General features: G+C 51.5%; 2 protein-coding genes across 3 annotated transcripts in view; both read right to left on the bottom strand.

Moving 5' to 3' along the window:
- TCEA3 (transcription elongation factor A3) overlaps positions 1-18426 on the bottom strand; it is a 37622-nt gene extending 19196 nt beyond the window's left edge. The window contains exons 1-5 of one of the 2 annotated variants that reach the window (XM_039230494.1): positions 18201-18426; positions 12690-12752; positions 11840-11945; positions 11219-11360; positions 3748-3813 (exon numbers count right to left, since the gene is read on the bottom strand). In XM_039230494.1, the coding sequence (XP_039086425.1) occupies positions 3748-3813; positions 11219-11360; positions 11840-11945; positions 12690-12752; positions 18201-18269 (446 nt within the window). In that variant the 5' untranslated portion in view covers positions 18270-18426. The remainder of the gene's footprint in view (positions 1-3747; positions 3814-11218; positions 11361-11839; positions 11946-12689; positions 12753-18200) is intronic. The other variant, XM_039230504.1, reaches the window with a different exon arrangement.
- Positions 18427-22031: 3605 nt separating this feature from the next.
- The window catches only part of ASAP3 (ArfGAP with SH3 domain, ankyrin repeat and PH domain 3), a 49763-nt gene continuing 44602 nt past the window's right edge, over positions 22032-27192 (bottom strand). Inside the window, 7 exon segments of the mRNA XM_039233093.1 lie at positions 22032-23392; positions 24583-24642; positions 24644-24674; positions 25192-25420; positions 26312-26507; positions 26643-26750; positions 26845-26912. Of these exon segments, the coding sequence (XP_039089024.1) occupies positions 23321-23392; positions 24583-24642; positions 24644-24674; positions 25192-25420; positions 26312-26507; positions 26643-26750; positions 26845-26912 (764 nt within the window). The 3' untranslated portion in view covers positions 22032-23320.

The raw sequence follows: 27192 nt of genomic DNA, 5'->3' as shown, positions 1-27192 counted from the left end.
GCTGGCTGGCATTCAGGTGTCGGTGGCATTTCAGGCAGCCAGGCTCATTTTGCTTTCCGCGCACACGAGTGGGAATTGCGACAAATTGCAGAGAAGGCATCACTGGCGGTGGCAGGGGTGGGGCGTCGGATTTACCAACAGCTTCCTTCTGCTTCCCGGATGTGCCAGCTCCAGACGCAGTCTGTGATCTGACATCCCCAAGCCCTTAGAAAAATTCTCGCGCCCCAGGTCAGAGCAGAGGCAACCTGCTCCTGCGCGCCACCTCGAGGACATTGCCGTTACTACACCGCCAGGCAAGCCTGACTGTTCCGTGAAAAGTCAACTGAAAATTTCCAGGGGCCGCTGATAAAGTGCAACCTTCCTCACTGTCACAGCGGTGCCCTTTGTGGTCTGCTCCCTGCTGCTCCAGCTCCAGTTCCCAGAGCACCATGCTCACTTACATTCGCATGTTCCGCTCCCACTGCCCGGGAGACCCTCTGCTGGCTCGTCTACCAGGCAAACTCTTTTTTTATCTTTCAGTTCTGTGCACAGATACATTTTCTTCCTTCCATGAGGTCTTCTTTGACTTCTCAAGTCATATTGAGACCCTCTTTCTATGTTCCCATCGAATGTTATAGATTTGGAAAACATTTTTTGAAAAATAAGAACAAGAAGTATTTTAGTGTCTGCCTCCATGCTAGTGATTAGCTCTATAAAGGCAGAGGTCATGAGTGTAGTAAATCTTTGGCTAGGCTTAGAGGCCACAATTGGTGGGCTCCAGATGTGTTTTGTTTGCCCTACTGTGACTTTAAAAATATGAATATGTTGCCAATATTTAAAATTTGGAGTTTCATATGAAAATTGGGATCTCTCGCTTTCCTTAAAAAAATCAGAAGACACGGTGCAGATTCTGCATTTCCATAAAGCAAAAAATAGCTAGGCTGGGTGGTGAGCGCCCCCTTCAGACATGCAGGTACTCTCCAGTCTGCCATGGTCTCCACTAGTCACCCACTGTGAACATGACCTTGACCCCTGGAGGATGCTAACTTTGCAAGGAAGTGCTCAACAAATGTGCTCACTGCTTGGATGGATGGATGGATGGATGGATGGATGGAAGGAAGGAAGGAAGGAAGGATAAATCGATGGATGGGTGGGTGGGTGGATGGATGGAAGAGAAAGATGAAATAGAAAGGTAGAGAGTGCAGGAAATAGTCTGGGTAGTGGACAGGGTGGATTTACAAGACTTGCTTCTGTCTCTCTGGATTCCCCACCCCCAACACAGAACCGGCAGGAAATGGTGCAACTGCTCTAAAGGCAAACATACTCTGTTTGAGTGACCTTCAGAGAAAGAATGCATAATGGGAGGGAGTCAGGAGACTTCAAGGTCACCAGGCAAAGTCAGGGGAGGAGTATGGAGGTATAAATCCTTACACAAACATGAAACGTTTTTATTATAACATCACACCCAGAGCTGGACTAATGGTCAGTGTTTCCTTTAGGGATAGAACAATCAATGCTTCACTATGCAGGGCCGTCCTTCCCGTTCCAGGTCACTGTGCATCTCTGGCCCCTGCCTACAAATGCCCAGCTGCTCCTCCCCCTCCCCCGTTGCACACTGAATGTCTGTGTCCTCCATAAATTCACATGTTGACACCATACCCCCCAATGTGATAGAATTTGGAGGTGAGGACTTTGAGAGGTCATTAGGTTTAGAGGAGGGTGGGGGCCCCACGATGGGGTTACTGTCCTTATAAGGAGGGAAATCAGAGCTCCGTGTGTGTGTGTGTGTGTGTGTGTGTGTGTGTGTGTGTGTGGTGCAGACGCAGCAAGAAGGAAGTGAGCTGGGAATAGGGCCCTCATCAGGAACTGAGTTGGCTCACACCTTGATCTTGGTCTTCCCATCCTCCAGACTTATGAGGAATAAGGGTCTGGTCTTTAAGCCACCTAGTCCGTGACGTTCTGTTATAGCACCCTGAACTAAGATCCCCTCCAAGTCAGAGTGACAAGCAAAAGTGCTCCACAGGTTTCCAAATGATTCTCATTGAGCCCCACTAGTATAGAACCGGGATGACACCAGAGCCTTCATTCTCAGGCCTCACTCATGGAAGCCAATGCCAGGGGGCCACAGTACACTTTCCTTCCGAGGCAGGCGGTGGTCTCAGACTCCCTGTCCAAGCAGCACTCCCCAGAGCCTCCGCTCATCAGCTGGCCCTCTGCAGCCATTTTGGAACAGAGCAATACAGCGGCCCCAGCAACATCTCAGGTCTGTGGAATCTTCAGAAAGCCTTAAATGACCTAATTTTTGTGCCTCTTTTCTTTCTAGTGTCGGTCCTTCTGGTACATTAGGCCTAAAATAACAGAGGGGCTCCACACATAGCCTCCTAGAAGCCAACACCCTTACCATCCTAACCTGGTTACCCCAGCATTCACTATGGCCCCCGGACACTAATCATTTGCTTTCATCCACCTCTAAGTCATCTCCCCCTGCTATGACCTTGGACCTCCTCCCGGACCACAGCTCACACTCCCTCTTTTCATCAGTCTCTCCTTAGCAATCTCATCCAGTTTGTGGCTTCAGATACTAGATACAGGCTAATTACTCGGAAACTTAGATTTCTAGCACAGACTTTCTTCCTGAATTCTAGCTTCGTATAACCTAACTGCCCATTCAACTTCTCCACCTGAATGACTAGGACACCCCTCAAACCCAGCACATCCAAACCTGAGCTCTGCATCTCTCACCGCAGCCTGATTCACAACCTTCCCTCTTCCAGTTAAGGGCAGCTCCAACCTTGCAGGTGCTCAAGCGAGAAGTCTTGGAGTCATCTTGATGCTTCATATTCTCTTGTACCCCTCCCCAGACTGTCGGTGAATCCTGTCAGCTCGCGCTTCAAAATATATCCGGAGTCCATTACTTCTCCCCACGCTCAGTGCTGCCATGCTGGTCCAAGCCACCATCATATCTTGCCTGATTTCTGGCTGGTCTTTGCTCCTGCCCGTGGCCCTGAGAATCCACACTCAGCACAGCAGCCAGAGGCATGCTGGTAAATTCCCTCCTGTGCCACTCTGTCCCCCAACTCTCCCACCTCACTTATTTGCTCCAGCCCTGGCCACCTCACTGCTTCTTGACCCTGCCACTCAGGGTCCTCGGCTTGGAATGACCCTGATATCTGCATGATTAATTCTTTCATCTCTTTCAAGGGTTTGCTCAACGAGGGCTCTTCTGACCACCCTGATGACCATCCTTCCCAGCCCCCCTCACTCTGCTGTTTTCCAAAGCACTGGTCACATATTTACTTATGTATTACCTGCCACTCCTTGCTAGAATACAGGCCTCAGGACCACAGGGCTTTTCCTTTTGTTCACAGCTATATCCTTGGACAGGAACCTAGAACAGTCCCTGGCACATGGTCACCCCTCAATAAATATTTGATGAATAAATAACTGGATGAGTTATGCTGTTTTGGGCAGCCAAACCCAGAGATCACACTCCAGGTATAGGCTTTTAAGACCTCTGTCCTCACTGGGTTGAACCTGACCTTCAGAATATTCCCCAGACAGTGATGGGGCAGCAGTGACTGGTCAGCTGCCCCAGGGAAGGAGCCAGATCTCTGATTCAGGGTCCCATTTACTGTCCTAGAATTTGGAAGCAACATAATGTATGAAGTTTCCTCCTTTCTCCTGCCCTAGGCTTCCTCCATGAAAGCAGAGAGAGGCACACAGGCTGAACGGGACCTCTGGGATGGAGAAGCCCACGGCTTTCTTTACCTTTCCATCGACGACGGCCTTTTTGGAGAGGACGTGGCTGATGACTTGGAGTCCACAGAGTCTCTCCTGAAAGAACAGAGATTGGAGATGAGCTTCTCTCGTAGGCACCAGTACTGATCGAGAGAGCTCAGAGCCTGGGGAGAGCACTTCCAGAAGCCAGGCCTGCTGGGATGAGGCTGATGGAACACACCTGGACCCCAGGTGCCTGGAGAGGAAGCTCCAGGTGGTGAGGGCTGGTCTCTGGCACGTACCCTCCATCAAATGAAGCGATCAAGGGAAGGAAGCCTCATATGTGCCGGATACATTACATGTTACGCCAAGTGTTACTCATTTTAAAAAAGATTTTAGGGGTATCTGGGTGGCTCTGTCGGTTGCGCATCTGACTCTTGGTTTTGGCTCAGGTCATGATCCCAGGGTCATGGGATCAGGCCCCGCTTAGGATTCTGTCTCTCTCCCTCTGCTTCTCTCCCCAACTCATGCTCTAATAAAATAAATAAATATTTTTTATTTTTAAGCAACCTCTATACCCAAAGTGGGGTTCAAACCCATAACCCCAAGGTCGAGTCCCATGTTCTACTGACTGAGCCACCCCAGGTGCCCACCCCTCTTTTTTTGTATTACTAATTATTAGTAATTAATTCTCAGTAGGCTCCCTTCCTTCTTGCTATCAGGCAGGCATGCCTTGGCTAGCTGGAGTCCACGGACACTGGAATTCCTAGGGTTGCCTATTCTCACGAGGAGCTGGAGAAGATCAGCTTCAGCGCCCCCGCCCACCCTTAGGCACCTTACTTAGGAGGAGAGGAGGGACACATGGGCCTTGGAGATGGAAGAGTTGTTAAAATGGCAAGTGAGAAAGGGCACAAAATTAGGTGTATACTGTTTCTAAAGTCACACAGGAAAACCAATGCCAAGGAGAAAGAAAGGTTGTAAGAAAAAACAACCCTGGGGTGTTTGGCTGGCTCAGGAGGTAGAGCAATCGACTCTTGACCTTGGGGTTGACTCCCTACACCATTGGGTGTAGAGATTACTTAAAAAATAAATAAAAATGAGGGCACCTGGGTGGCTCAGTCGGTTAAGCAGCCGATTTTGCTTCAGGTCATGAACTCGCAGTTTGAGAGTTTGAGCCCCGCGTCAGGCTCTGTGCTGACAGGTCAGGGCCTGGAGCCTGCTTCTGATTCTGTGTCTCCTTCTCTCTCTGTTCCTCCCCCCCTCGCATCCTGTCTCTCTTTCTCTCAATAAATAAAGATAAAAAGCATATTTTAAAAACGAAAGAAAATACAACCAGGGTTATGTTAGACTGGTGGGATCAGAGCTAAAAATTTGTTTCTATTTTTCAAAATGCATGTGGCTACATTTTTTATGATATCAAATATGTTTTCTTCATTTATTGGCTTTATACAAAAGTCTTTACCATTTATTTATTAATAAAACATTTATTAATTTTTGAGAGAAAGAGACAGAAGAACAAAGCTCCACCGCCCTAGGCCGTCTCATTTCTGGTTTTCAGATGGTGTGATGTTCCTGCGTGGAGTTCCAGCTTCCCCCTCACCCTCCAGGTGGTGTGAGAGACAGTGGGTGAGGCAGCTTCAGGGGCTAGCTCTGATTATCCCCTGGACGAGACTCGTCCGGCCCTAGACCTTCACCCCAGCTTACAGATGGGGGGAAGCAGTAGAGAGGGAGAGGAGAGGAGAGACCCTTCTTCACATGCCCCTCCAACCCCTCACTGAACCCTGGAAGTTCCTTTCTGGGGGTCCTCCCCGAATGCCCCCTGGGGATGGACAGGTGCAGACCTGAGTGGGAGGCTGGAATCCCTGTGTTGGAAGAAAGAAGGGAAGACATGAGCCTCAACGTCCGAGACTCCTCCCATTCCGGCCCTTCTTCATTGCTTCTCTTTGAGAGCAAACGAGAAATATTCTGCCATTATTGCAAATGATCATCATGAAAAGTATTTAGGAATAAGAAAGATGCTTAGGATGCAATAGGAAGACAAATAAACAGGGATATAATCGTTTGTACGCTTCCTCTATAGGAACGGAAAAATGATGTGTGCAAGCAGATCAGGACCAGGAGAGACGGGGATGTCCGAAAGCTGTTTTCGTTGATGGAAGTTGGCACACTGTGGACAAATATCTTTCATTTTTTATTTTAAACGGCACTAATGTGGTTAGTGTTTATATAATAAATAAGTAGAATGAATGCTCATTAAGGAAACTAAAACAAAAAAGCTCACCAATAAGAGTTGAAATTGGACCCCTGCCAACTTAATTTTCCCCACAAGGTGAGGGGGCGGCCTCATTTTCTGCTCAGCCTCAGCGACGGCTTCATTTCACAGTGAAAAGTAAATCAGGATTAACAACTTAATGTCCCAGGAAAACGGTCAAGATGTTGTCAAATGGAAAACGCTCATTACAAAACCAGCTCTTCCGATGTACACTTACAGGTTCAAAAGATGAGAAAGATACACATGAAAATGATAACCGTGGTTATTTCTGTTCTTTTCTTTTGTGTTTGAGTTTCTAAACTTTTTTTACACGTTTGTTTTTGAGAGAGAAAGAGCAAGTGGGGGAGGGGCAGAGAGAGAGACATAGAATCTGAAAAGGCTCCAGGCTCCGGGCTGTCAGCACAGAGACCAACAACTTGAACTCACAAGCTATGAGATCATGACTTGAGCTGAAGTTGGACGCTTAATGGACTGAGCCACCCAAGAGCCCCTAGTTTCTAAACTTTTTACACTAAACATGCTTTACTGTTGAAATAAATATATGTAGGCAGAAAGGTTACAAAATAATATACAGAGCATACTTCCATGTTATTGATATAATAAGTACTTTATGGGTAGGGATGAAGCATACAAGAAGGATACAAATGATTATATAAATGATATTTATATTTAAACACAGGATGATTATACATGATTATATGTGCTTGTTTCTAGATGATGGATATTTTACTTTCTTATTTGTATTTTGTTAATGTTTTATTTATTTTTGAGAGAGAGGGAGAGCACAAGTGGGGGAGGGTCAGAGAGAGAGGGAGACACAGAATCCAAAGAGAGGCTCCAGGCTCTGAGCTAGCTGTCAGCACAGAGCCTGATGCGGGGCTCAAACCCACGAACTGTGAGATCATGACCTGAGCCGAAGTCGGACGCTTATCCGAGCAAGCCACCCAGGCACCCCTCTTATTTGTATTTTTAAAACCTTCTCCAGTGAGCAACTAATTACCTGTATAATAAAATAAATATAATACAAAATAGTTAAATTAAAACATTAAATATAATTAGAATATATTACAAATAAAACACTTTATTGTTAAGAAGAAAAACCCTGAGAAAATCATGCCTACTTTTCAGCCCACACTACTGAGTCTCAAAGACTAGGGGAACGGGAGAGTGAGTGACCAAGTTCAGCCCAGGACTTGGCTTTCTGCTTTCCACACGTCTTCTCTTCCATACTTGTCATCCCTGTCGGCCTTTAAAAAAATCGCTTTAATGATCATTTAGTGGGACTGGGGATGGAGCAAAATGAAATACATGTGTTCAGGCTGCTGCCGTTACCCAGATATTTATATGGCCTATTCTCCAGGTTAGTCCCATATCCCGTTTGGTATCAGCCTCTAGTCTTTCAATTTCATCCCATAAGACCCCGCGCCACCCTCTCCCCCCGCCCCCCATCCTGGTCCTTTATTAGCCAAGGTGCTCAGAACCTGCTTCAGAAGTGCCCAGACCAGCCCGAGCACACACACACGGGGGAAGCACTGATACAGCCGGCCCAGCAGTATCCAGTCAGCGTTGACTCCACACCTGGTCCTGTGGAGAAGCTCAGGGAATCCCTGCCAGCCACACTTCTAGCCCCTTCGCAAAAACAAAACACGCCATATGAAACGTTAACCGTCAGAATTTCTCCAAGTAGCACAAAATTGCAAAAGGAGCACAATGAAAGTAACAGAACATAAACAATTGTACAGAAACATTAGACAAATAGTGCATTTTAGAAAGTAGACTAGAGGGGTCCTTGGGGGGCTCAGTCGGTTAAGCATCCCACTCTTTGCTTTGGCTCAGGTCATGATCTTATGGGTCATGGGATCGAGCCCCATATCAGGCTCTGCGCTGATAGTGTGGAGCCTGCTTGAGATTCTCTCTCTCCCCCCCAGCCCCTCCCATACTTTATAATTGATTAATTAATTAATTAAACTGAAAAGGAAAAAAAAAAGAAAGCAGACAATAAAATTGGTGATGACTACAGAAAATAAGCCAGAGAGAGAATAGAAACAAAAGCCATATACCGAAATATTGAGTGATTGTCTTTGGGTGGTGGGAATGTAGGTGATTTTTCCCTTACTTTTCTATATTTTCCTTTCCATTATTTCTACAAGAGATTTTTATCATTCTTACTTGTTACTTTTTTTAAATGCTATTATTTGTGTTGATCTCAAAACCAATATAGGATCATTGTGAAAAGAAACCCAACAATACAGATTTCAAATTTTTATTGTATAAAATAGAATATGAACCACTTTTTATAATCACACAAATATTTTTGTATTTTTTTTAAAAAAATTTTAATGTTTTATTTATTTCTGAGAGGGAGAGAGAGACAGTGTGAGCAGGGGAGGGTCAGAGAGAGGGAGACACAGAGTAGGAAACAGGCTCCAGGCTCTGAGCTGGCTGTCAGCACAGCGCCCGACGTGGGGCTCGAACCCACGAACCGTGAGATCATGACCTGACCCGAAGTCAGATGCTTAACCAACTGAGCCACCCAGGCACCCCTATTTTTGTGTTTTTGAAAAAATGTTAAATGTTTATTTATTTGAGAGAGGAGAGGGAGAGACAGCGTGCACAAGCAGGGGAGAGGCAGAGACAGAGGAAGAGAAAGAATCACAAGCAGGCTCTGTGATGTCAGCACAGAGCCCAATGCGGGGCTTGAACCCATGAACTGAGATCGTGACCTGAGCCAAAATCAATAGTTGGATGCTTAACCAACTGAGCTACCCAGGTGCCCTGATATATTTTTGTTTTTTAAAAAATAGTTTCAGGCACCTGGGTGGCTCAGTCAGTTAAGCGTCTGATCTCACAACTCGTGAGATCGAGGTCCACATCGGCCTCTGCACTGACATCACGGAGCCTGTTTGGGATTCTCTGTCTCCCTCTCTCTCAGCTTCTCTCTCGCTTGTGCTCTGTCTGTCTGTCTCTCTCTCTCAAAAGTAAATGAAAAATATTTTTAAATGTTTTAAAGTTTCATTTTTTCTTACATAAAAATTAGTACATATTTATTGGAAAAAAGTTAGATAGGAATTTACAAGAAGGAAAAAAAAATCTCTCAATCCTACCACTCAGATATAATCACTATCACCATCCTGGTATATATCTTTCTTGTCTTTGTTCCTATAAATATACATAAAATTCACTTAATTTTTTTAACTTTTTTCTTTTTTTTTTTAGTAAACTCTATGTTTACTAAACGTAAGCCCAACGTGGGGCTTAAAGTCACAGCCCCAAGATCAACAGTCACATGCTCCTCTGACTGAGCCAGCCAGGCGCCCCTCACTTACTTAATTTTTATAAAAATGGGATCATACTATATATACTATATCATACAAACAGCTTCTTGTAATACTTAGTGAACATTTCCCCATGTCATTAAATGTTTTTCTACCCAGCACTGCCTCTCCATGGGCTCCCTGAACATAGTAAGTGGTTTTTCAATGTGTGGGACTATTCTGTGCACGGAAAGACATTTAGGGTCCTTGCCCCCCATTGCTATTTTCACAACCCAAACTGGGGGTAGCCCAGAGAAGGTATGTCTCCCTCTGGGTGAGATCTTTCCTTCTATAGCATCATTCCCTAAAGTGTTTTCTGTAAAACATTTGTTTTATAGGATTATAATAAACATTCATTTAAAAGGGGTTCAGAGATTAAAAACATTTCAGAAATGACAGTAGAAAAATATTACACATATAGTCTTTATGCTTTCATCTGGTTAATTCCTTTTTTTTCCCCCTAGTAATGTCTACACCCAATGTGGAGCTTGAACTCACAACCCCAAGATCAAGAAATGCATACTCTTTGGACTGAGCCAGCCAGTGCCCCTAATCTGGCTAATTCCTTAACATGAATTCTTTATAGTGGCTGCACTGGGTCAAAAGGTATGTTCATTAAAGATGTTGCTATGTCACAGATGGTCTTATCCATATTACCTACTATTATCTAGTACTATCAGACTATTCACTGTTATCTAATGTTGCCTCCTCCTTTATGAGGTGACCACACGTAGACCCCCAAACCCAGCCGAGGAATTCAGCGGTCCGGTCACATAGGGAACAGGTAGGATTTATTTCTACATCAGTGAAGGCTTTTATCTACTATCATGGGCCAGGCATTCGGGTCTATCTGAAAGTCATGCAGTTTGGGGGACCCTGGCTGGGTGGGTGAGGAGGAAGGGGCACAGAGTGGAGAAAAACTATTCTCTTCCTCTCGCCAGAGGTCTGGGGGGCTGACCAAAACTGTGAGCTACGCCATAGCTGTGTGATCTCGGGAAAGTCTCTGCTCCCCGATCTTCGGCGTCCTTGTCCTAAATGGAAATGTTGAATAAACAGCCAACAAAACACTTTCCTTTCTCTGTGGTTAAGTAAGTTCCTAGCCCCGTTTACCTGGAGCTCTGACAAGAGTGGGATGTCACCTGTGTTACGAGGCAACACTGCTTCCAGCAAAGGAGCCCTGGTCGGTAAATAGCGTCTAGACAGAAAGGGCTCTGAATGAAATATAAATAAGAAGTAGAAAAACCAGGGGCACCTGGGTGGCTCAGTCGGTTAGGCATCCGACTTCGGCTCAGGTCATGATCTCGCAGTTCGTGGGTTCGAGCCCCGCATCAGGCTCTGTGCTGACAGCTCAGTGCCTGGAGCCTGCTTCTGATTCTGTGTCTCCCTCTCTCTCTGGCCCTCCCCTGCTCACGCTGTCATTCTCTCTCTCTCTCTCTCTCTTTCTCAGAAATAAATAAAACATTAAAAAAAAGTTTAAAAAAAAAGTAGAAAAATCATAGCTTTGGGGCTGCCCCAAGCACAGTGCATCTTGTAGCTGGTCGCTGCCCTCGCTGGGATCCTGGTGGCTTTGTCTTCTAAGTCAGGGGATCCCTCCCTCCAACACTGTGGAGTCATCACCCTGTACCGGGGAGGCCAGAGGCCAGCTCTGGAGGCTGTGCTGCTCCCCAGTAGGTGAGAAACTTCTGGGCTTGCCCTGCCGGCACCCTGCGCCTCCGGCCCCTGCATCCTTCCGGGGGAAGCCAGGGCCGGGGATGGCCTGTTTGGGTCTTGTGAGTCTGTCTGATTGAGCCACAGAAGACGCGCGGAGGGGCACTGCAGGACATGAGGGCAACAGCCACCTCCCGGGGGCGTGAGGGTTAAAGGAGTTCTATAAGCAGAGACGCTAGCAGAGGACATGGCAAATGGCCCCCTTCTCTCCATCCCAGGAAGAAAGTACCTGTCTTTGGGCTCTTCCCCTCGTTTTTTCCTTGGTGGAGAAAGGCTTGCCTCTGGCTTCCAATCAGAACAGTCAAGCCCTTTTTCTTTCTTCGCTTTGTCTCTCTCTTCTCGTTTTTCTCCTTTGGGGGGCCCAGGGGAGTCTGAAAATGAAAGCATGGCATGTTTCTCCAACCCCACTCTGTCTCAGCAGAACCCCAGCAGGATTTGGGGGGGCGAGGAGCAAAGGGCAGGGACTGGACCAGTAGCTCATGCCCCCAACACACCCGCACACACACACGTACATTTATATGACACGCACATCTGTGTGCAAATCCACGCTCACACAGGGAGACAGAAAGACGTCTGCACACACATATGTATATACAGACATGTGCTATATACATGAACACGCAAGCACACAGAAATACACACATAGATAGGCACACGTACACAAAAACTCACACATCTACAAATGTTGCATTTGTGTAGACAAACACTGGCATTCCCTACTTAACAGGTCATCTGTCACTTATTAAGTCATTCAAGAAACACACACTGAGTGTCTGCTATAAGCCAGGCATGGTCCCCTCCCAGGCACTGGGAGAAACACACGTCCAAAGTCAAAGTTGCCCCCTCTCACCCAGCAGCCGCTTCCAGTTTTTGATGAGGACTTTGGCCAAGGACACCACCTCCTTGTCCGAGCAGTGCTTGCGGACCCCATTGACGGCGACTCCAATCCTGGTTGTCTGCAAAGCGAGAGGGTCAGGGGCCAGTCTTGGGCTGGACACACAGGACCGGCCGCCGTCACCGGCAAGTCCTGCCCTGGCTCCACTCCCCGCTTTCCCCAGCCTCTCAGGAGCCTCAGCCCGACCCTGTGGTCCTGGACCTGAGGCCCTGGCCTGCGGCCCTCAGGGCGGTCCAGTGCCCTAGGCCCAGCCCTGCGCCCCGATGGATGACTGCAGCTTCGGTGAAGAGCTGAGGTGGCGGCGGCTGGGGCTGCTGCTGAGGACCCCTCGCCATTTCCACCTCCTGGTGTCTCTGAGCTCAAGCTTCAGCTTAGGCCGCAGCTCTGGCTACTACAGCTTGGGTCGGTGCTGATTTTTTGAGGGCCAAGAGCTTCTAGTAATGTTTGGGGGCTGTGTGGGTGACACGGGGGGGATCTAAACGTGGGTGGCTTTTCCTTCTGCCTGGATCACTGGCTTGTGGATCCCACAGGCCCAGGGCCTTAGGAGTTGGGGTATTCAAGGAAAGCAAACCGATCTTTATCACAGACCTGGGGGACCCCCTACGCTTGAAAGGTGCCCTGCCCCCATCTAAGTGCCTCAGTCTCCACCCTCAGAGCACAAGACCCCCCCCCCCCCGGCCCCTGGTCCTCCTGTCAGAAATTCCTCCCGGAGGTCTCCCCTGCCCTGTCCCGGGTCTTTCACTTCCCCAGAAAGTCTTCCCCACCCCCCAGGTGATGCCGCCAAGGCTTCCCACCCCCGCCCCACCTGGAGTAGCTGGATGGACATCTGACAGCTGTTCAGCTTCTTCAGAAGGTCGAGGGCCCCTTCCTGTGGGAGGCCACAAGGTGAGGACGGAGGCCACAGCGTCTGCCCCGGGCCCCTTTCTGACATTGGGTGGTGTTGGTGGGACAGAGGGGTGCAGGGGGTGGGGGGGAGTCGCCCCAGCAACGGGACACAGGGAGACAAGTGGCTGATGGCCAGGCAAGGGACAGAGAGAAAGAGAGAGAAGATTCTGCCTCAAACCAGTTTTCTAACTTCATCTCCCACCACCTAGCTGGCCACCCACCCTTCTGAGCAGAGCCCAGCCCCAGCCTCTCCCCCTGACTCCTGCCATCGCTTCTGATGTTCCTCCTACTGGGCACGCATCCCCATCTCTTTCTCTAAAACTAATCACTTTGTGGCTTCCTGTTACTGCTTTTGTGTGTCTGCCTCCTCATCCTTGCGTTTCCCAACTGGAAGTTTCTAAAGAGTGAGTACCGTGGCTTTTTTTTTTTTTACAGCCTTATTGAGGTGTAAGTGACATGCAATAAACTGCACATGTTTGATGTTTGTGTACATCCAGGAAACCACCACCACAATCAAGATAAGAACATAACTGGGGCGCCTGGGTAGCTCAGTCGGTTAAGTGCCCGACTTCAGCTCAGGTCATGATCTCACGGTTCGTGAGTTCGAGCCCCACGTCGGGCTCTGTGCTGACGGCTCAGAGCCTGGAGCCTGCTTTGGATTCTGTGTCTTCCTCTCTCTCTGCCTCTCCCCTGCTCATGCTCTGCCTCTCTCTCAAAGATAAATAAACATGAAAAATAAACATGGAAAAAAATAAACATGAAAAAAAGATAAGAACATAATCGTCACCATCCAGTTTCCTTGTGCCCCCTTGTAATCTACTCACCCTGTACCCCAATCCAGGCCCATGCCACCATGATTCTGTCTTCTGTCACCTAGAAGCACTTGCATTTTAAAGATTTCATATAAAGAGAACTGTGATGGGCTTTCTCATCTGGCTTCCTTCACTCAGGGTAATTGAGATTCATCATGTTGTGGGGTAAATCACTAGTTCTTTTTATTACTGAGTTCTTGCCCATTGTAGAGAGATACCACAATTTGCTTATCCATTCATCTATTTGTTTTAACTTAAAACAATTTTTTAAAGTTTATTTAAGCGATCTCTACACCCAACATGGGGCTTGAACTCACAGCATTGAGATCAAGAATCTCACGCTCCTCCGACTGAGCCAGCCAGGCTCCCCTATCCATCCACCTGTTGATGGGACTTGGGCTGGCTTCCAGTTGGGTCTACCACACATAAAGTTGTCAGGAGCATTCATGTACAAGTCCTCGTGTGGACATACGCTCTCATTTCATTTCTCTTGGGTAAGGAGGACTGTTTTAATCTCTGCAACCTCAGGGTTTAGCACACAGCCCGGTGAATGAATAAAGCAGAAAGTGGAAGGTGGGCAGGGAGGGTGTGATGGAAGGAAAGGAGCCTCAGATTTGAAAATCTGCTGGCTGCCAGCCCTGGGCCACACCTGCCCCATTTCAGCCTTCTCTTTCCTGCAACCACTTCCTAGAGGCCAGCCCCGCCCCCTGGCCCGAGGCCGGCTCCCTGGGGAGCAGCAGCTGACTGTGTCCTGCGTGTCCCTTGCTCTGGTCTCACTGTTGATTCCAGCAGCCAATCCCCGTCCTGGCAGGCTTCCTTGCCAGGACCACGTCCCAAGGAGTGCCCTCTGTCAGCCCTCGGCCTCCCTTGGAACCAGGCTTAGCAGTAGGTTTTTGGAGGCGTGACCCGCGGCTCTGCACGCGTGCGTGTAACCCTGCGGGCATACAAGTCTGCATCCACCACTAATTAGAGGTTTGCTCTGTGCCGGGCATTGCTCTAAGTGTCTCACCAGCATTAGTTCCTTTAACGCTCACACTGGCCCTGCGAGGTAGGTACGATCACTACTCCCATCCTTACTGAATTATTACCCCATTTTCACAGATGAGCAACCCAAGAAACAGGAAGATTAAATAATTTGCCCAAAGTTACAAGGCGTCAAACTGGGATTCAAACTCAGGACTTTCGGCTCTAACCTGTGTAGGTATGGACCAAGAGCTGTCTAGACGTGGGCAATTATGGAACACCAATGTAAGTGTGGGGGCGTGCTGGTCAACATTCAACACCCAGCTCTCAAAGGGGAAAAAAAAAACCACACCTGATTTGTAGGCCAATTTCAAGCTACCAATATGCTGTCACTGACCTAAAGGAGGCACTGGGAAGAGTCGTCCAGTACCATGCCACCATACAGGGCTTCCGCCATATTGATGTGACAGAAATAAACCACCTCTACACCACGGATGATAGTGAAATGTAGTAACAGAATTAGAAGTGATGGCTTTGGAGTGTATTACCTTTGCTTTTAATATGATTTAATTGTAAGCATATCATTTAATTTTTAAAATAATGGCTTTACATAGGGAATACAGGCAATGGTATTTTTTAAACTTTTTTATGTTTTATTTTATATTTGAGAGAGAGACAGAGCACAAGCAGGGGAAGGGCGGAGAGAGATGGAGACAGAATCTAAAGCAGGCTCCAGCCTCTGAGCTGTCAGCACAGAGCCTGATGCGGGGCACGAAGTCATGAGCAATGAGATCATGACCTGAGCCGAAGTCAAATGCTTAACTGACTGAGCCACCCAGATGCCCCTGCAGTCAATCGTATTTTAACAGCATTGTATGGTGACAGAGGGTAGGTAGCTACACCTGTGGTGAGCACAGCACACTGTAAAGAACTGATGCATCACTATGTTGTACACCTGAAACGTTAATCAATTTTAAAAAATGGCTGTATTTGACAACCAGCCTGCCAAATTGCCGAAAGATCGGCACCTGATAGTAAGCTGGCTCCAGCCCACCACCGGGTGTGTGTCCCTGCATGTCACACTGCATAATCGGGCCATGTTGGGGAACAGCCGTGAGCCTCAGTGTAGCCGGGCTCGCGACACCGTGTGCAAGAGCTGACTTGTGTGTCTCTCTGTGTACAGGGATGGGATGTGTGGCCAGCAGTACCTTGACTCCGTGTGTGGAGCTGTGTTTGTGCGGCTCGAAGCCCAGTGTGTCTGTGTGTCTCTGTGGAATGATGCCGTGTTCTACTCTCTGAATGTGAACGTGTGGCTGTGTGCTAAGTCTGTGACTTTGCACGGATGGGGGTAACTGTGCTGCGCACACGTGCGTGTGTCTTTCTGTAAACATAAGGGTCAGTGTGTCTATCAGTACCCGTGCCGTGTCTCACGTGCAGTTATGTGCCCAGATGCGCCTCTAGCTCGTGCTGCGTATGGCTGCGCGAGTGCGGTCACGTCTGTCGTGTGGAATTACGTGTCTGTGTGGCTGGGGATGTTTGGTGTGTGTCTGAAGCGGCTTCGGTTGGCACGCACACACCGCATCTGACAAAAGCCCTAAGAAAGTTGCTGGGACGTCAGTAATTGGCAGTGAACCCCAGGCCTGAGCTGCAACGTGGAGAATCCGTCTTCGTCCAGGAAGTGTGTCCTCCTCTCCCTAACCACTGCTGGGCGGGTCCGCTTCTGCTCCCAGAGCAGGCTCCACCTCTGTGGGCCACAGGCCCAGAGCTCTGTGCCCATCCAGATGCTGCCAAGAGCCCAGGCGCAGACGTGGCTGCAGACGAACTCTGCTACAGAGACCCTGTGGCCAGACTTGCCTCTTTTCTAGAGAGAGCTCTGGGCACTTCCTCAGGAATCCATCCCCTGCGGACACAGTTTCCTCTTCCCATTTCACAGAAGAGGAAATTGAGGCCCAGAGAGGGAAGCAGAGTGGTGAGCATATGGCCATAAAAGGAGCGAGAGGGAGGCCAGGGCAGGCGGCTTCCTCCTCAGCCAGCGCTCTGCTCCCCAAAACTGCCTTTCCTCAGATGTCCCAGTCTCCCCTACTGCGCCCAGGAGCCCAGAACCTTCTGGACCAAGTCTGCAAGGGACAGGACTGTGACGTGGAATTGAGCTCAGAAGACCCGGGCTGAGCTCCGCCACCCCTAGTTGGGAAAGTGCCCTGTGACTTGACGCTCAGTTGCACTGGTTTTGGAGGACCCCCGAATGGGTGGCGGGCGGAGGCTGGGAATGTATGGGTGACGGGTTCCCCGCACTCGGCAGGCTGTGTCCCTCCTGGCTGCGTAAAGGCAGGCGTCATTCTCTAACTCTTACCAAGCACTAGTTCAAGTCCCCTGGAGGGCTTTCCATCTCCTCCACCCTCACCACTGCCAGCAGAGACACTCCTACCCAGGAGATAGATAATCGCAACTCTTTCTTACAGATGAGGAAACTGGTAGACCTTTATATGGACATCAATGCATTGTCTACACTAGCGCAGCTTGACACTCCATGGGACTCTTCCCTCTTCCCTGCTCTAAAACATCTCATAGGTCCATCCCTTCCCCCGAGCTCCTAGAGTCACAGAATGGGCTGGAAAGACAGGTCCTGTTCCAGCACCTGGCTATGGACTGAGAGGGCCCTGATACAGGGTGAGTGGGGCCGGGGGGTGGGGACGACAGTCCCATGGGCTACCTTCTCCTCTCTTCCCTCTCTGGGTGTGCCCAGGCTGTCCCAGACCCAAGGCCAAGTTTGCTCTGGCCAGGCACCCCGGTGGCCACCAGCTTGAGGCAAAGATCACCGGAAGGATCAAACATTAACTTCGAGTCGGCCTGAGAGTCCAGGTATCCGCAGGTAGGGCCCTCAGTCCAGATTCCCCTTTGGGTCCAGCTCTCCCTCCCCCGGCGGCCCGCGACAGCCCAGGCCTCCAGCCCGTCTCCCTCCTCTCCCCTCCCCCCACCCAGGGCGCTGCGGCTGCCCAGCACCTGTTCGGCCCCTGCCGCCAGGGGCCCCACCCTGCGGCCAAGTTCAGGGAAAGTTGCAAATAGAACCGCTCCTGGAGCCCTAAGCTGTGAGGCTGTGGGGTCGGAGGTCCCTTGCTGCTCTCCTCCAGATCCGCTACCGGGGTGAGGGATAGAGGCGGCTCGGCACCCCCCATCAGCTCAAGTTTCTTTGCCCCTTTTCGGGCCATCCGGGATTTTGTAAACCACACTTCTCCGTTCCCCCTTCCTCCCGCCCCGCTGTCGCTGCCGCCACTCCCCTGGCTTCACACACTCCGTGAGTCCCGGACTCTGAAAGTCCTTCTCCAGGTCCCGGTCTCTTCGCTCGCTTTCCCGGGCCCGGCACAAGCTACCCAGGACCCCTGAACCCCACTTGTCCAGAGGGGCATGCACAAGGCTCGTCTTTGGGGCCCCACACGATCCTGCCCAGCGAGCGCCCTGGGCCGTGTACACATCCACCCCTGGGGTCCCCAGCAGTCTCCAAGGGGCGCTGAGCCCTGCGTCAGCCGCGCCTCCCTCGGGTCCCGGAGTCCCGCACGCGCCTCCCGTGCGCGCAGCCAACACGCACCCCCGGGACACCAGGCTCGCACGCGCCGCGCCTCCTGGGGGTGGGGGCTGTGGCCCGAACTCTGCAGCCTCACCGTGTTCTTCCTGGCCACCATCTTCTCCAGCTTTCTGGCGATCCTCAGCAGCTCCTCTTCCTGGCCCATGCTGGCGCGCGACGGCCGGCGGGGCGAGGGGCGAGGCGCGAGGGGCGAGGGGCGCGGGGGCTGCAGGAGGCGCAAAGGCCGAGGGCGCGCCACCGCGCGGGCCCCAAATCCACACGGTACACACGCCTGCGGGGGCGGGGCTCTCCCCCCACACCCCCCTCGGCCCGCCCGCCTCGCAACCGCAGGGGGAGGGGTGACAAGCACTAAATATAGACTTCAAGGACTCGCCCGGGCAAAGTTTGCCCGCGCCTGCGGGCCTGGCCTGCGGAGAGGGACGAGTCTTCGAGAGAGAGAGCCCGTCACCTGGGCCCTTCTGCCTAAGGGACGTTTGGGAAGGAGTGCTCTCTGGCAAGTGGAGAGGCCGTGGTCCCCGGACACAGGAGGCAGTCGCGGCGCTGGGGGCGCTCTGGCGGGAGTCCTGGCTCCCGCGTCTGTGCGCGACCACAGCTCAAAGCCGCGCGCCTATGCCCAAGTGCAGGCAACTTGGTGCCCTCGTATCATATTTCCTGCACGATCGTTAAATCCAGCTCTGCCGAACCCCCTGCTCACTCATTCGTGCACACGCGTGGATCCAGGCTCTCTATTTTGTTTGTTGCAGCGAGGTTTTTGCATTTCTAACAAGCTCCCCCCGAGCGCAACGCGCAGGGCTGCCTTCAGGACGGCTCTCTGAGTAGTGAGGGTTTGGGAGATTAGGTGCGCCAAGCTTTGAGAAATCCTGACCCAGGTGCATGGGCGCCCTTTATTTATTCAGGGTCAGGCCACTGCCTCCCCAGTGGGATTGGGTCATCTCAGGTCAAGGGAAGGAAACAGAATTGTGCCCCCACAGCTGTGCACACATCTGGGTTCCCGTGGAAGGACCTTCCAAGTGTCCCCGGCGGACCCAGGAAAAAGTCCTAAACTAGAGCTTAATTGACACAAAGTGATCCTAGTGCAGGGGAGAGGTGCTGAGGGACCTGAGGCGGAAGCATGAAAAGTGGTTCATAGTGAGTACAGAGTGGGGCACTGTGGCGTGGGGCGTTCAGTGACATCTCTAGACTTTCTTGAGAAAACTCTAGAGAAGCCCGACCCAGCCTGGGTCACGACTCATGGGCTTCTGTCTGCTGCTGTGTGACCTGGGACTTCGGTAGGAACGAATAGGTTTTTCTCTCATTCAACAAATGCCTTTTGAGTATCCAGGCAGCAAACACGACAGACTAGACCCAGCAAGTTGAGATTCAGTCTATGCACAAGAGAAAACCGAGGCACATTTGGACACAATCAATTCCGTATGATCACAACTGGGGTGAGGGTCAGGAAGAAGGCGAGGATACTTTAAAGACACATTTGAAGGGAGCTGTACCAGTTGAGGTGTTATCTGCTCTGAAGAAGCCAAGTTTAAACTTTGGGCAGATGTGCAGGGTGGGAGTTGAGGGGAGGAGGAAGGGAGTATTCCTGTAAGAGATGAAGAAACATTCACTCATTCAACATGTACTTATTGAGCACCTACTAGGTGCCAGGCAGTTCTAGCCCTGAGCATCCAGAGAGGAACAAAACAGTCCTGGAGTTTTGAATGCAAAGCTTAGGGATGGGGGGGTGTGCTTGGCATGCCAGGGTTGGAAGAACAGAAAAATTGCTGGGGCTGTAGCGGAGAAGTAGGTTGGGGGCAAATGGGGCTTGACTTACAAACCACAAGATCATGACCTGAGCTGAAATCTATTACTTAACCAACTGAGCCACCCAGGTGCCCCAGGATTGCCTTTCAAAGTTTGTTTTTTAAATTTTTTTATTGTTTATTGTTGAGAGAGAGAGAGACAGTGTGTGAGCAGGGGAGGGGCAGAGAGAGAGGGGACACAGAATGAGAAACAGGCTCCGGGCTTGAGCTGTCAGCTCAGAGCCTGATGCGGGGCTTGAACTCACAAGCTGTGAGATCACGATCTGAGCCGAAGTTGGAAGCTTAACCGCCTGAGTCACCCAGGTGCCCCTTAAAACTTTTTTTGATGTTTATTACAATTGTTTTTTAAATTTTACTGTTGAGAGAGAGAGACAAAGTGTGAGCAGGGGAGGGGCAGAGAGAGGGAGACAGAATCCAAAGCAGGCTCCAGGCTCAGAGCTGTCAGCACAGAGCCTGATGCAAGGCTCGAACCCATGAAGTGCAGGATCATGACCTGGGCCGAAGTCGGACGCTTAACCAACTAAGCCACCCAGGCGCCCCCAGGATTGCTTACAAAAAATTTTTTTTTTAAATTTTCCTCAAACTTCCACACAGTTCCCACCCTGAGTTAAATGACATCAAACAAAAGAAGCCAAGATTCCCACATCATCAGGGCTCAAAGGACTCTAAGAAAACATCAAGTTCAACCCTTTCATCGTATGGATGGGAAGCCTGAGGCTTAGAGGAGCCCAGGGTCGCACTGCTCAGCTACTTTAGACATATTCCCTCTGTCTCCCTGCCCTCACTTGGAGGTCACAGCAGGCAATTCCTGGACGCACCTCCAGCACCTTCCCATGTCTCCTGAGTGAGGGCTTCAGAGCAGGCAGGAGGTGCTCGGGGAGACCCCCAGGAAGGACCCCGCATCCAGCAAGAGACCAGACTTAGTGGTAAACACACCAATATTTTCACTTTCAGTGGGACAACTTGAAGACATGTGTTTTTTTGTTCTGTTTTGTTTTTTTAAGTAATCTCTATGCCCAACATGGGGCTCAAACTCATGGCCCTGAGATCAAGAGTCACACTCTCCAGGGGCACCTGGGTGGCTCAGTCGGTTAAGCTTCCGACTTCGGCTCAGGTCATGATCTCACGGTTTGTGGGTTCGAGCCCCGTGTCGGGCTCTGTGCTGACAGCCAGCTCAGTGCCTGGAGGCTGTTTCTGATTCTGTACCTCCCTCTCTCTGACTTTCCCCTGCTGATGCTGTCTCTCTCTCAGAAATAAATAAAACATTAAAAAATTTTTTTAAAGAGTCACACACTCCGCCGACTGAGCCAGCCAGGTGCCTGAAGACATGCTCTAATCAGTATAGACTCTCAAAGGTCCCCAAGATAAGTCCCAGTAGTTCCCGGTGGTAGCCCCTCATTAACACAACCTCCATTGCTCTTGACCGACTGCCCCACTCCCTACTTGTTTCCTGGGATCACCTCACAAATAAACTGCTGGCCCCCAAAGCTCCATCTCAAGGGAAATCAAGTTGGCACAAGGGCTGTGACAGACCTAAACCGCGAGTCTGCGCAGCACGCTTCCTCTGCACCAGCGTTTCTTTTTTTTTTTTTTTAATATTTTTATTTATTTCTAGGAGAGAGAGAGAGAGACAGCGTGAGCAGGGGAGGGTGAGAGAGAGAGGGAGATACAGACTCTGAAATAGGCTCCAGGCTCTGGGCTGGCAGTCAGCACAGAGCCCGACGCGGGGCTCGAACCCACGAACCGCGAGATCATGACCTGAGCGAAAGTCGGACGCTTGACCGACTAAGCCACCCAGGCGTCCCTGCACCAGCGTTTCTTAACCTGGACACCGTTCGCATTCTAGATGGGATAATGCACCCTCGCGGGGGCTCACCTGTGTATTGCAGGATGCTTACCAGTGTCTCTGACCTCTGGCCACTAGATGCCAGTAGCGCCTCCCAGTTGGGAACAGTCAAAAAAAAAAAAAAAAAAAAAAAAAGTCTCCTGCATTGCCAAACGTCCCCTGCAGCAAAATCATCCCTTAGCAGGTCCAGAGAAAGAATTCCAGGCCCTGGAATTCCCACCCACTTTCCTATTGCTCTTCGGATCACATAATGAAACCACTGGAATTTAATAAAAAAACATCTTTTATTAGAGATGAGTGAAATAACAAGTCTGAGATGAACAAAAGCAGACACTGGAGGCAACCCCTGCCCCTGTGTGATCCCAGACCAGTCAGGTCTCCGTCCAGGGTAAGCGGCTCAGCCTGCCAGGGTTGAGCTGGGCCGTCGGAACCCTCCAGCCCCTCCTGTCTGGTCTGGCCCATCCCGGCCAGGGCCGAACGCCCAGTGCCCATAAAGCTGCGTTACAGACTGATGATGGCTAAGTGTACCTTTTTTCTAAGATGGGGCTGGAAGTCATGGTGGCATTTCCGGCAAGGGGAAGCAGAAACTTTATTCCCTGCTCTCCTGTTGCCATTATTCTCCTTCCTCCTTTCTTAGCTCTTTCCTCCCCCGAGACTGGAAGGCTCCTAAGTTGACCAAAGGAAAAGGGGAGAGGCGAAGATCAATCATCCCCAACCATTCCTTTCCTTCCTGCCTGCGAAACCAAGGAGAGTAGGCAGCCGGGGGTTACTCCTAGGTACTTCCTGGCCGGGGAACACAGCCCAGGTCCCGGGAAGGCCGCGCTGTCCCTCGAAAGGAGTGCTCTTCGGAGTATTTATTTAACAGCCAGTGGAGCGCGAGCGCCGGCCAAGCAGGATGCACGCAAGCTACAGACAGCCACTGTCTCATCGGCGTAAGGCAGCCGATCGTCTGCCCCTGGGCTGAGGACTGTCCCCTGGAATCCAGCCCTGCCCATCCCCATGCCCAGCCCTTGGGGACCAGCTTCCTAGCAAGGGGCCAGATCTGCAAGACCCCTGTCTTACTCATGTGACAGCTGGACATAGAGAGAAACTCAGGAAAGGAGTCCCAGACGAAGGAGTAGCCAAGAAGACAAGCTGTCTGTCTGGTTAGAATTCCTGGTCTGGACATGAAGCACGATGAAGGTGGGCCGGTCTTACCCTTACGGAGCCCCCAGGCTGATAGAAGAAACAGAGTTCTGGTCTGATGGGAGACAGAGTTCTCAAGGCGAAGAGTAGCTCAAGTATGCTCAGATCCAGCCCTACGGCTCCCTGGCTTCTGGGCAGTGACGGGTGAGAGAAGGAGCCGCCATCAGCCCTAACATGGAGGGGCCCGGTGTCCTGGGCAGGGGCCCACGGCAGGGAGGAAGGCCAGCCACGGAGGCACAAGGGACAGAGAGAGCAAGACCCAAAGGGAACGGACACCCCAGTTCTCCAGTCTTGTGGGCTCAAGTCCTAGCTCTGAACACTGGGATCCAAACATGGGGGTGATTCAGGCATTCAAAGGCCAGCAAGGGGCTAGTCTTGCAAAACCCGTGCAGAGTTCCAGGAGAACCCAACTCTTGAGCCCTCTCCTTCAGTGAAGCCAACCTGGGGATACAAGAACGAAAATTGGCATTTTCTAAGTACCTATATTACACATTAAAAACATTTTTTAATTTTTTTTTGTGAGAAAGAGAGAGAGAGAGAGACTGAGTGTGAGTGGGGCAAGGGTAGAGAGAGAAGGAGACACAGAATCCTGGGCAGGCTCTGGGCTCTGAGATGTCAGCACAGAACCCAATGCAGGGCTCGAACTCACGAACTGTGAGATCATGACCCAAGCTGAAGTCGGGCGCTTAACCGACAGCCACCCAGGCACCTCATCTAAGTACCTTCATTATATACCAGCTGTTTATCTCACTCAGTTTCACCACCGTCCTGTCATGGATAGATGAAATTATCCCCATTTAACAGACAATGAAACGGAGGCTTAAAGAAGTGAAGCCACTTTTCCAAGGCCTCCACACCCTGAGGCCTGGTCTCTTCTTAGCACGCACCTCTCAGCTAAATGCTGCGTGACAGATACCTGGTTGTGGACACAGATTTGTGTCCAGTGCCTGACTCTGATGGACTGAGGATGACAATTCCGCAGGAGACCTGGCTCCCACCCCTGCTGTATCCCGCTCCCGGCACTGACAGTCATGGCCACCCCTGAGGAATCCCTGGGGGGATGAAGAACAGCAGTTTTATTCTCAGCCCAGCTGACTCTGTCCTGTGCCCACCCCCAGCTCCTCGACCAACTCGGGGGAGCTGTGAGGGGCTTCGTGATCCAGCAGAGAGAAGCTGGACTAGGGATGGCAGCTCTCGCCTTGTCCCTGGGACATGCCTCTATGCCTCGGAGTGAGCCGACTCAGCGGCTTGCTACAAGGGGACAGTTAGGCAAACTAAGGGCTAGGACACAGCCACCCTCTCCTGCCTCATCCGCAGGGCAGTGAGACCTTCTCTGAGCCTCCAGCCTGGCTGACAGGGGTTTGCTCGTCCTCCCCGGGACAGAGGCCAGGGCTCGGGCCCCATCACCTCTGCCAGCTCTCAAGGCCTGGGCTCTCCCCAGCTGCGTGTGTCCTGGGCTGCGGCACAGAGGGGGAACACCATGGCAGGGACTGAGCAAACTACGGCCACCTGCTCTCATATGTACCCCAGTCCCGGGGAGAGGTCCCCCACCCCCGGCGCCTCCTGTTGACCAACTCCGCCTTCCACGTGATCGGCCGCCGCCCCTCAAACCACTGTCCCAGAGCTCATACCGGCATGTTCCTTCTGTGCAGAGGCTGCCTGGCTGAGGGACAGTCGTCCGGGCTCCGTCCCACTCCGCCGGTAGGAGCGGGTGCTCTCCGAGCTGGAAGGCAGGGAAAGGCCAATGTGACCTCATGCTGAGAGCCCCTTAGTGTGGGGGAAAGGATATAGCCTGGGGCCTAAGCAGGTGGGCAGAGTCCCCCAAAGCCTCTGGGCCTAGAACTGACCTCCGAGGGCTCTGGAGATTTCCCTGTATGTAGCCCCCAAACTGCAAACTGAAGGGGCTTGTTTATAGGGAAGGGGGGACTGGATCCTGGGCTGGAGGTGGGAGCACCACAGAGATCCCACCGAGAGTCCTCCCACAGGTGGGACTAAGCTGTCTCCACTCGGCCTCCAGCAGAGAGGGTCCCAGGCTGCTTCCCAGCTCTCCAGGCCAGACCCCGGAGCAGGTGCATGAGGGGCAGGGGGTCCACTCACCCTCCACTCAAGGGCTAGCATTCTGTGTGGGCCGTGGGCTCAGAGCAGGGAGCTACCCCAGGCCTCAGGCAGGCACCACTGACACGTGGGGAAATACATGATGTACAGAGGGGTCGGGGAGACCTGCCCAGCTGGACTCTCACCTGAACTTGACTGGGGGATACATCTCCACGGGGGTGGTTCCAGATGTCAGGCTGGGTCGGGAGGGGCCGGGGGGTTCCCAGAGGCCCTCCTCAGAGCTCGGTGGGGGGGTTTGGCTGGGACCTCCAGCTTCCCCAGGGCTTGTGAGGCTGGAAGGGGTGGGGGCTGGACTGCCCAGGCTCTCGGGGGCCCCAGAGGGCTCTGAGCTCAGGCCTGGGGCTTCGGAACGATCTAGAATCAGAAGTGATTTTTCAATCACTGTCTTGATCAATTACTCTGTTCTCAATTTCAAAGCAGTCCCTGGCCTCTACGGCTGTCCCCACACCCCTACGCCACCCACTTCTCCGGTGCTCCCCTTCAGCTCCTCCCCACCGTGCCTGGTCTCCTTTGCTATGACGGCCAGATGACACTGATGCACCTTCTGCCTCTGCTCCCCCTGCTCCTCAGTCTGGACTCCTCTGCTCACCCCCCAGGCTAAACTCAGACACCACCCAGACAGGATGCCTCCCTCAACCACTCCCCAGTCCCAAGAGAACACGCTCCCTCCCTCCCCTGAGCCCCCAGAACAAGTCTGTTCATTCAACAAACAGTTCTCTAGAACAGCCAGGTGCAGGGCTAGGTGCAGGACAAATACTAGTCCACAGAGCACCCAAATTCCTGTCCTCCTGAGATGTACATTCTTTTTGTGTGTATGTTGGTTGGCGGGGGGCGGGGGGGGCGGATTTACATTCTATACTGTTGCATCTATTATTGTAATGAACTGCAGGCCAGCTTTTATCTCCCCCACTAGTCTGTGTCTCGGTAGCCCCCCAAATACCGGAGACACAGCGGCCGGTCAATAAAGGCTCCTCTCTCTTTTTATTTAAGGAAAGCATTGCGGAATCTGGAATAAGACAGACCTGGGTTTGAATCCCACATCGGGAACTTAGTAGCTGTGGGATCTTGGGGATGTCACTTCACATCTCTGTTCCTTCACCTGTAAGGGGGCGGGGTGACCTCTACCTGGCCAGAGATTGTGAGGGTGGGATGGACTAACAGATGCACCCTGAGCTCAGTGCGCTGGTGCACAGTAGGCCCTCAACGAGTGGTAGGATGAGCATTTTTCTGGGCAGCCAATCCTACCTCCACTGGCATGTCCCGCACGCCCTTGGACCATGGTCCGAGAAGGGTTTTTGACTGGCAAGGGTGGGGGAGAGGCCTCGCTCTGGCTCTGGGGGGCCGCTGGTCCAAGGCTGGTGATGGTCTCATACGTCTTGTTGCTGAGGTCGACCCTCCCACTGGTCCAGCGGGTCTGGGCAGGGGGTTTCAGAGAGCAGCGCTGCAGGGGTGCAAGTACGGGGGAGAGGACGGTGAGGTTCCTGTGGTTCAGGCCTGCCCCTCCCCACCCCAGGTCCCATCTGGCTCTTTCCATCTGGTCTCTAACAAAGGCCCGAGAGATGGGGTGGGGACCCACCTTCTCTTCTTCCTCCTCCTCACTGTCAGAGCCGGGCTCCGTGGAGACGCCCCAGGAGTAGTCCACGTGCAGAGGGAAGGCGAGGGTCCCAGCCTGGGCCTGCTCCAGCTGTCAATAACAGAGCCTTGGCAGTTCAGAGGGTCAGGGGCTCAGCAGAGAGAGAGAAAGGGTCAGGGGCTTCCCCTCCTTTCCTAGACCTCACCAGCTCCTCACACTCCTTGTGCTGCTTCCTCCTGGCTATGTCCAGAGCTGTCTCTCCTGCCTCGTTCACTGTGAGGGGTAAAGTTAGGGGTCATGGTCAGGGTCAAAAGACATTAGAGCTTAGAGGTTATGATGGGCCTCTGGAATCAGACTGCATTGGAATCTTGGCTCTGCTACTTCCTGGCTGTGTGGTCTTGGGCAAGTCGCTTAGCCTCTCTGGGCCTTGACTGTCTCACCTACAAAATGAGTATAATACTTATAACTTTCTGATGAGGTTGTTAGGAGGATTAATTGAGTTAACATGTATAGAGCACTTGGCAGCTTACCAGGCATGTGGTTTTTTTTGTTT

This window comes from Hyaena hyaena, unplaced genomic scaffold (assembly GCF_003009895.1).
Source record: "Hyaena hyaena isolate Hyena2069 unplaced genomic scaffold, ASM300989v1 scaffold_3, whole genome shotgun sequence".
Classification (NCBI taxonomy): Eukaryota; Metazoa; Chordata; class Mammalia; order Carnivora; family Hyaenidae; genus Hyaena; species Hyaena hyaena.
The sequence above is the reverse complement of the archived record's forward strand: the minus strand, read 5'-3'. Positions and strand labels throughout refer to the sequence as shown.